The following is a 9799-nucleotide window of genomic DNA, read 5'->3' as shown; positions in this document are numbered from 1 at the left end:
TGGAAACAAAACCGCTCAAATGAAAAATTAGCATCAGACGTCCATGCTGAGCATATATATCTTTCGAAGTTCAGTAAAAAAAATAACTTGTATAAAGTAAATGTATTTAAACATATACATTATAGAAATATTTAGTTGCTTAATATTTTCCTGAATTCAGTAGTATCAGCTCGTTAGTTACCAACAAGTATTTTTCTTGCATCATGTTCAGACTTCACAAACTAATAAATGCATAAATATTCTTTAAACAAAACTAATCCATTTATAAATGTGTTGGCATTATAACTTCCTGCACAATGAATGCATTATATGTTCACATAAAATTTCATTAAATTAAATACCTTGTGCTGGGCAAATCTAATATTTACAAGATCGCTGTTGGCACCATCTACTGACATTGTTGAGCAAGTCTATTTTACTAAATAAATTTATGAGCTGCAGTGCATAACTACAAAATAGTTGTGAAATAAATATTTTTGTAAATCATGTTATTCATCCATCAGCTTTACCAGCTTATCCTTGCAGGGTTGCCGGGGAGATATCCATCTCTGTGAGAGGCAGGGTATGTCAAATATTAAATTATGCATTAATTTACTCTATTATACCTCAAGTGTCCAGATGGGAAGCAACAAAATCCCTTGGCTGACAAGTGCCAAACCTGTTCAAGCTAATCATGGACCAAACATGCTCAAAGAGGACAAGAGTTTATTATTTAAACCCTTTTTTTTATTGAAGAGATGAGTAAGAAAACAGAACAGGTCTATTTGAATCATTTTTATACAAACAACTGCAGAAAGGAAGTGTAGAGAGAGAAACAAATGCTCTAATCCATCCTGGCCTTCAGGGTTCGTGTGGTGATCTTGTCTTTCTCTCTGTGAAAGATTAAAAACAGCATTAATCCTCCAGATCTGCAATTTGACCTACAGCAAAATGTTTGTGCTCAAAATAATAGCATTGGGAACACTGCTCAATCTATATTCCAAATTAAAACATGAAGAAAAATGAATCACATTTCTTAAGAAAGTGATGGTTTTTAAAAAAAAAATGTTTTATATTGCAGAAATGATGCATTCAATGTCACCACACTCTGAGCTTCTTTTGGATTAAGTTCCAGTGCTCACACTGTTCCCGTCATAAAACTAAGCTTGCTGGTCTCAAAACAAAACGCTGCTTTTTCACTGGTCTCCATTTAATTGTCTTCATCGACGAAGCAACGTCACCTCAAGTATTATGATGCATTCAAACTTCATATGACATTCGTCCCCATTGCATGATACCTGAGCCACTATGCTTTTACTGTGGCTGAAATGCTGCGTTTGTGGGTCGTTTTAACCTGAACAAGAACCTTCGTCAGTCTGTTAAATGTGGCTTCTTTCCTTTTTAGGTCAGTTAAAGTGTTTTCTGGCAAACCTCTTCAACTAATGACTCTTTTTCCAGAGACTTTTCTGGTCCCATTGGCTTCCCATAGGTGTTTTGTTTATTCTCTTAAATAGGCATTCAATCGTGTTTCCTGTTTTCACGTGACTATCAGAAAATGATTTTATCAACCAAAAAAAGGGCCCAATCTTCTTAGCGATGAACTAGTTATTTCTAGAATTAAAGAATAAGTCACTCTGGCTGCCATGGTGTATTGAGTCAACATTTGATATCTGTATTCAAAGGTTGAAGATCATGTTGAGCTTAGACATGATTTTAAGATGAAACCTTTGTGTTAATTTAAAATAAATGCCTGTTTTTTGTTTTTGACACTTTGGCATGACTTTATGTAAAGGCTTGTTTAAAAATAACTTTTGCTGCTCCAGCTCTTCCAATAAAATTAGGCACAAAAATCACTTCTAGAAATGACCTTAAAGTCATTACAGGGTACGCTATAATCAATCAAATTTTACAGAAATTGTATTTTTCATAGTCTAAATATTTCCATCACAAATTAGGAAAATGGAAAGCTGCAAACCGTATAAATGAAGTAAATGCTGCTGCAAAAACAGAAAAATAAAAAAAAATTCCAGGCCATGTCAAACACTTGAGAGGGGATCTGGTGGCAGACGGGTTCGTTTTGCACTTACACGACATGTACGACGACTCCCATACCGGACACAGCATCCCGATCCACTGCGTTCAGCATCGCCTGGGAGATGGTCTCAAACAGGTCCTCTGGTTCCTGCAGGACCACAAACATTTATCATTTTAGTCATGAGAATCGCTACGAACAGCTCACACATTTGCAGGTAGATCAACCAGAGTTCACATGGAAATACAAGCAAATGGTTTACTTCCTGCACTTTAGATGTGTAGGTTTTACACAGAAATGGTCAATGTAAGACTTTATGATTAGGAATCCCAAGCAATGTGGCTGTTGATTGCCAGGAAATTAGCTATTATTATAACTAAGATTTGTGGCCCTGTTGTTCGTTACATTTAATGTAAGAACTGAAAACGCCGACTGTGCATCGATTCAGATGCACACAAGTCTCAAGAAAAAGGACAAGAAATTCCTTTAGTTCTTTATTTTTAACTAGAAAATCCTTAATGGATTTGAACAAACATGTACACGTCAAGTTCCTTCAGTGAAGGCAGCTCTCAGTGAAGGTCCCCGTCAAAAATCGGATGACTTCATTAAGTCCAACTCGGCTGCAGTGAATACTGACCATGTCCGGCTCCCACAACGACTCGCACATGCCGTACATCTGCTCCGAGCAGGTGCCGCTCACTACAAAGTCTTCTGTTACCATGGGGCAGCCAATCAGATCCAAGGAGCAGATGAACGGTTCAAGGGTTTTGGGATCTAGTCCTGCGATCACTGGCTCAATGTAGTACGGTCCGAACCTAATTAAAAAAAAAAAAAAAAAAAGACAATAACCACACTTGACGAGGTGATCTCTGCTAAAATAAAAGCCTGTATGAGGAACTGCTGCAAGGTAGCAACTCAATTCAGTCAGCTGGGCTTCCTCTGACAGATAACCTTTCACCATTTGGCATGACACTCTGAATGTGACTATACTGCATCATAATTGGTATTTAGTTGGATTGTAATTAATTTGACCTATTAATCTTGTTAAGTGTCTTGAGTGTAATTATATGAATAGCAATACAAATAGACAATAACTTGGAGGAATCATGGATTGATAAATAAACAGATTAATTTATAAGAAGCTGGATCAGTGGACACACATTTTATATAATGGAATAAAATATGGTAAAACAAATATTTTTCCATACTTAATTTCCTTTTTCATAATTATCCAGACCTGGAAAAAGTTTAAATCTAAATCTATACTACAGTATAGCCATATGTTAGTGATGCCTTGAAATGCATCAAATTTCAAAACAAATTGTCTTTAAATTTGAAATTGTCTGCAAGAGTCACTGGAAATCAGAAACTGACACTTTTCAATAAAAAGTACAATCGCAGATTAACAAAGAGGTAATACTAATTTTCTGAATTTATCATTTGAATTCAACATGTGCTTAAAATGTTTCAGCAGGTGAAAAAAAAACAACAACAGTTTTTTTGATTAAACTTGTAACCCAGGAGAAAACCTCTGACAGAAAAAGGATTGTACAGACAAACTTACTCACCTCCTTTCATACAGCAGATTGGACACCATACTCATGAAGGTTTTTGGCTTGATCTGACGACCTTCCTTCAGCTCATACAGGTTCAGTCTGAATTTAAGCCTCTGTGCTCTAAACACAATGTAGAGAGAACAAGTTTCCATCATTCATCTGTAGCTGCTAACCTACATCTGCAATATTTTTGCTCCTTTCTGTGACAAATACTTTCTTGTTGTGGGGAAACTGGATTATTAAAGTCAGGGACACTCACACTGTCTGGACATCAGTAGCCAGACCAGCCAGCCCGATGTAGAGTCTATCTCCCATGGGGAAGACCTTCTGGAAGTCTGTGGTGACCATCTGAGCCTGAATGCCGTACCGCCGGTCTGCAGCTATCGCCACACAGTTCTTCCCCCGCATGGCCATGACGGCCCCACCGTTATAGTTCATTATAGACTGGAGTAGAGGATGGAGAGTCAGTCAGAGCAGATGCAAAGAACACATCTATTTACTACTTTATGTTTTTGTATTATTTTCAGATAATACTGCGTTATTGACTTTGTTTAAGCAGGTCAATGACTCATTACACAAAAACAAGGTCCACTCATTTGTCAGCTGTTGTGAGGGAAAAAAAATGTAGGGAAGATGTTTAAATGAATTATTGATTTTAGGAATTTAAAAAAAAATGAGGAGGTCCTCTTAGTGATGATTAATGGTCAACAGTCTGAAAAAGTTTACTGACATAAATAACTAGGTATAAGCAGTAAACTAACTTAGAAAGAAAACACAGATGTTATCCTAAAAAAGTTGCAGTTCTGACTGAGAAACTTCAGATCGTTTGAGAAAGTTTTTAAAACCTTCTAGAGATTCCCATGAATCTCTCTTGAAGGTTTAATCAATCAACTTTTATTAAAGACGCAGAATAGGTCCATAGTGTGAAGATCTAAAAGAAAAAACAATAATAAAATAATAAAACACAGTAATAAAACAAATTTAAATACAGCAAGCACAAAAGCAAGTTACTGAGTTGCCATAAGGCTACATCGCCAGTGAGTCCACATCCTGGACTTACACCTAACTGAACTCTGTGAGATATCTGATAGTGACAAGATAATGTTGTTTGTAGAGGCACAGAGCCTCCCCATGAACCTGTACATAAGAGATCGCAGCACAGCATGAAAAGTGGAGACCCCAACACCGATAAATATCTGACTAGCACTAGTCCATCTCGGCATCCTGAGCAGCATCCTCATTCCGTCATTGTAGGCCACCTTGAGCTTCTGTAGAGTACTTTGTTTATACTGTCGCCACAGGTGAGCAGTATACAGTGGGGTGCAGAATGCCTTAAAGAGAGCCACTTTGACTGAAACTGAACACATCCGAAACTTGCGTAACAGCATGTTGGCTTGTGCATACATTAGACGCCGTTGTCTGTCGATGTCCATGTCATCAGTTAAATCATCAGTTATATAATGACCCAGATATTTCACGGCAGTACAAACTTTAAGAACAGCACCTGATAAGAAGAAATCTGGAAGTCCCAGCTTCTGATCCTCCTTAGTCCTTGCAATCATAATATTACTTTTCAGTGCATTGTACTGGATGTCATACTCCTGGCCATAGTATGAGCAGGTCCTCAATAATTGTTGAAGACCAGCACTACAGGGACTGAAAATAACTAAATCATCGGCATACATGAGATGGTTAATTATAGACCCACCAACAACACATCCTGTCCCACATTGCTGCAGCCACTTTGATAAATCATCCATATATACATTAAACAGAAGAGGAGACAAAATACTTCCCTGTCTAACCCCATTACTTATTTTAAAGGGGGCTGACACACAATTACCCCATCTTACATACATCAGTTGATGCGTGTACCAAAAGGATAAAATTCTAACAATAGATCCAGGGACCCCTCTCGTTTGTAGCTTATGAAATAACTTGTCATGATTAACCCGATCAAATGCCTTTGAGGCATCAATGAAGCACATAAAAATTGTGGAGTTATGTCTATTATACAAGTCTAAAATCTCTTTCAAAGCAAATATACACATGTCAGTGCCATGCAGTGATTTAAAACCAAATTGGTTGTCAGAAGTAAGAAGAAAATGCTCAATCTTATTCAGTATAATCTTCTCCAGAACCTTGGATAATACACTGGCTAAAGCTATGGGTCGATAATTATCCCTATTATTTATTTTCCCAGCTTTATCTTTTAAAATTGGAACTAATATAACGGCTAAAAGTGAATCAGGTAAAATACCATGAACTAAAAACCCATTAAAACACATGGCAAGCAAAGGAAAAAGTTTTTTGCTTGAGAGTTTTAAGTGCTCTGCAGAAATCTCATCCATACCACAAGCCTTATTATTCTTTTGGGTCATGACTGCATCATATGTCTCATGAACTGACACTTTCACGTCTTCTTCATGTGCGATATTTCCCATCCTTAACGGGGAGCTTTTAACACAGTTGAATAAATCATAATAGTGCTTCTTCCACAGCTGAGTAACTTCTTCTGCCCCACTAGCATTATCAATAACGGTTGGCAGACTTATCTGATAATTATTCATAATCTTTATTTCCTTCCAGAAGTCATGCGAGGAGCTATTCTGCATTCTCCTTGCAAGCAGATTAGACTTCATTTTATTCTCACATGTTTTTATGAAGCGTAAAGCATATTTAAATTTCGCGTTTGCTTGTTTTTTATACTGAAATAGGAGACCTTGCTTTTGTCTGCCTCCAGCAACCCAAGCCTTAAAGGCCCGCCTGGCCTCAGCATGAAGCTCCTTCACATGTTCATTCCAACCTGGTCTTGCTTTCTGTAGCTTAGTCTTATACAATGCCCTACTGGAGCTACGTAGAGACTTCACAATATTTTCATACAAACTGCATAGCTGTATACCATGCAGTGGATCCTTACAATTAATATCACTACACGCTACTGCAAGTTTAGGCAGCTCAATGCAACCCAGCTGGGTCTCAGTTTGATCGAAATACATATTCAGGTCATTTTCTGTAGCATTAGACCAGTCTAGTTTTCTACCATTCATGCTCCTATGAACAGGCTGAACAGCTGGCATGTTGCCAATATTCACAGAAATTGACAGAGGCATGTGATCACAAGTCGAAAGCCCATAATTAATGCTCATAGATTTGATAGATTGATGAGAATCGGGTGTACTAATGCAGTGATCTAACCATGAGGTTGTGCCCCATGCTTCACTAACATATGTGAAGCTGTTCTCAGGTAGAAAAACCTTACTAGATAAAACCAGACCGTTATCAAGGCAGAATTGCATCAAATGATTTGCAAATATTGAACCTTCATCAGAAATATCTGCATTCATGTCCCCCACAATTAAAAAACAGGATGAATAATTTTCCTGAATAATAGTCATAATATAAGATAACCTAAGAAGATATTCTTCTTCATTCCTGTGGGATTCATACGGTGTATAGATGTTGAGAATTATCACCCTCTTGTCATCATCATTAAACTCAATTCCAATGGCCCAATTGACGTCTAATCTGAGCACTTTAACCAAGGGATCATACTTTTTATGCCATAAAATAGCAACACCACCTGGTATTCTACCATGAACTATCCCATCTCTCAGATCAGTTGTAGATTCACCCACACCATAGAAGTCTTTATGTAGAAAGTTGAGTCCTTCCAAGTCTTGCTTTGGTAAAAAAGTCTCTTGAACACACAAGACATCACAGTTCTCCAATAAAGTATTTACAGTTAGACGGCGTAAATTATCCGATTCCTTAGTCCCAACAGGCAATCCTCTTGCATTGTAAGAGACAATATTAATGTCCATCTACTAGTGATGACTCGATAGCTCCCGGACTTTCTAACCGCGCGTCGGACACAGTGGGCAACACAGTGGGCACCAAACGCTTCCGAGACTCACCAGAAGACCTTTCCTCGGATTCTCTGGACCTACGTGCCTCAAAGAAGCGACGAACAAAAACACCAGCTGGCCACAGTTGTGGGTCAAACAAATCCATCATATCTTCGCATTCAGCAGTAACATGAAACGAGCTGAATCTTTTCTGGATAGATTCAATTCTACGACATGTCACGGGCTTCCTCAGTTTATCAGCCAGATACGAGCGCAGAGTATCCGTTTCAAGATCAGGTGCAAATCGAGTTGCAAAAACACTCACCACCCTAGTTTTGACCACTGGGATGTTGTTATCCACACTGGTTCCTGTTATTGCCAGCTTCTGGCGCTGTTTTCGTGACGGGACCTCTTTGAAATCTCCGATCCCTGGCTTACCCTCTGTATTCCGATCTTGACGTGGCTTTCTAATCCCTTTCTTTACCACTTTGGTCCATGGCGGAGATTTCGGCAGGTCCTCCACCAGCTGCACTTGTGAGTGGTGAGCAGAGGCCCTCACCTCCTGCACCGCGTCCTCGCCATGCGCTCCTACCCTGGTCCGATTCGCTTGCCTCGTCGAGTCATATTCCTCAACTACGGTCAGCCGGCGGTCTAGAGTTGTGACGACCGCTTCGAGATTCTCATTCACAGTGGCTTGAGATTCCATGACATTCCTTAAGCGAAGGACCTCCAGGCTCACCTGCTCCATCCTGCTAAGTAGAGCAGAAGCATCCATGTTGCCGAAACCAACTGGCGGAAGTACATCCAGATAGTGCGAGACGAATCTCGGAATGTTTTCACCACACTCGTTAAGCACCCTGAGACAGTCCTTTATGTTGTTAAGATCCTTTTGAGGTCCTTTGTGTTTGATGCAGCGAATCGAAGTCGTGCACAACTCAAACAATTGGCGCTTTGACTCCTCAATCCACTCAGAGGAGAAGTTATTTGAGGCCAATAATACAATTTCCTCCTGAGATAAAGTTCTCATTTTCGTAACAATGAAGCTCAGAAACTCATCCTCCACTATCACTTTCCCCTCATCGGTTTTATAAATGTAGATTTCGCTCTTAATTCGAACCTCTTTTCCAGTACGAGACACACCCATATGTCGCACAGCCTCCATGTTTTTTTAATCAGAGTGTAATCAGAGAGTTTTCCAGTGTATGAGGCTGCTGCACATTACTGGGGCAGCTGGGTGAAACATTTCCCTTGCTTACATGTAATTATTTTTAGGGAAATATTTCCAGTTACAAAAATGCATGAGTTAAACTAATCTAACTAATAAACTGCAATATTTGGTGCAAATACCGTGATACCACAGTAACCACTTTCTTATTAACAATACTATGAACCAAATGAGGACCGGTGTATGAACCAATTATTTTAAGCAAAGGTGAACTGGTGCTCTTGGTAAGGAATGTATTTTTAATTGTATTTTTACACACTTTCATAACAGTTCCTGGGTATTTAGAGTGTTTAAAATATATAAAACTAAAACATTGAGAAAATTTTATATTAGCCATGAGCTAAACGCACAATTCAGAATGACAGAGCAGACATAGACGTATGGATAAATAATTGCAAATAGCTTAGAATTATATTTTCAGACTATACAACAAAGTATTGAGGGCGGATGAGTGAGATATGTTCATTTAAACCACAAATGAATTCATTGTGAATCCAGGAAACTAAAACGAACATGTTTAGTTTCTGTGCAGAAAACGTTAGCATAGCTTATGTTAAAGGTTTCCCTTAGCGGCTAAAACCTGTATTCTTTATACTGATTAGCATTTCCTAACAACATAAAGCTCACAATGACATTAAGGTGCGTTTTAATTGGTACTCTGAAGATAATTTTTGATAATTTTTTTGACGATAAACTGAAACTAGCATGCTAATGCTACTAGCTCAGCTCTGGTAGCCGAAAATAATTTATTTTCTCAACTAAAAGCTTATGTGAGGAGTAATACATTGTTCTCTTACCATTTTGAGGGTGTTGTTTTCTCTTTGTTAGTGGCTAGAAGCTTGTAAATCGCTCCTGCGTTAGTCTAAACTGATTTTTAACTCCCCAGAATGAGAATGACTACACGATTTAGAAACACTGAGACCGTACGAACATGGTTCTTTTACGTCATCCCGATGGGATAATGTCATTGGCTGTTCAACTGCCTCCCGAGAACCTCTGATGCCATTGGACGATTGCTCCAGGTATAGTTTGGTAGAGGTGTAGTAAAGCGAAACTGACAAATTTCAGTAATATCTTGGTGATGCTGAATAACAGTAAAATAATGATAATGACCTGGATTTTGTTTGCCAATTATACGAGTGTTTGTGAATATAAACGT

The 9799-nt window shown here is 38.5% G+C and overlaps 1 protein-coding gene across 1 annotated transcript; it reads right to left on the bottom strand.

Moving 5' to 3' along the window:
• Positions 1-704: 704 nt before the first annotated feature.
• psmb3 (proteasome 20S subunit beta 3) lies at positions 705-9597 on the bottom strand. Its single transcript, XM_081607529.1, has 6 exons — positions 9438-9597; positions 3827-4011; positions 3580-3687; positions 2649-2826; positions 2067-2161; positions 705-872 (listed from the first exon to the last, which is right to left on the bottom strand). Exons 1-6 carry the CDS (start codon positions 9438-9440, stop codon positions 824-826), a joined length of 618 nt encoding a protein of 205 aa, XP_081463655.1. The 5' UTR covers positions 9441-9597; the 3' UTR covers positions 705-823.
• Positions 9598-9799: the final 202 nt, after the last annotated feature.

This window comes from Poecilia reticulata, chromosome 1, assembly GCF_904066995.2.
Source record: "Poecilia reticulata chromosome 1, P_reticulata-male-v2, whole genome shotgun sequence".
Lineage (NCBI taxonomy): Eukaryota > Metazoa > Chordata > Actinopteri > Cyprinodontiformes > Poeciliidae > Poecilia > Poecilia reticulata.
Note: the sequence above shows the minus strand (reverse complement) of the source record. Positions and strands in the feature narration are given on the sequence as shown.

Bases quoted from the DNA above. Each gene is read 5' to 3' on its own strand.
- psmb3 (XM_081607529.1), bottom strand. The intron at 2,827-3,579 runs GTGAGTAAGTTT...TTTTTTAATTAG, and splicing joins AATCTGCTGTATGAAAGGAG to GTTCGGACCGTACTACATTG. The intron at 2,162-2,648 runs GTCAGTATTCAC...GTGGTCCTGCAG, and splicing joins CGTTGTGGGAGCCGGACATG to GAACCAGAGGACCTGTTTGA.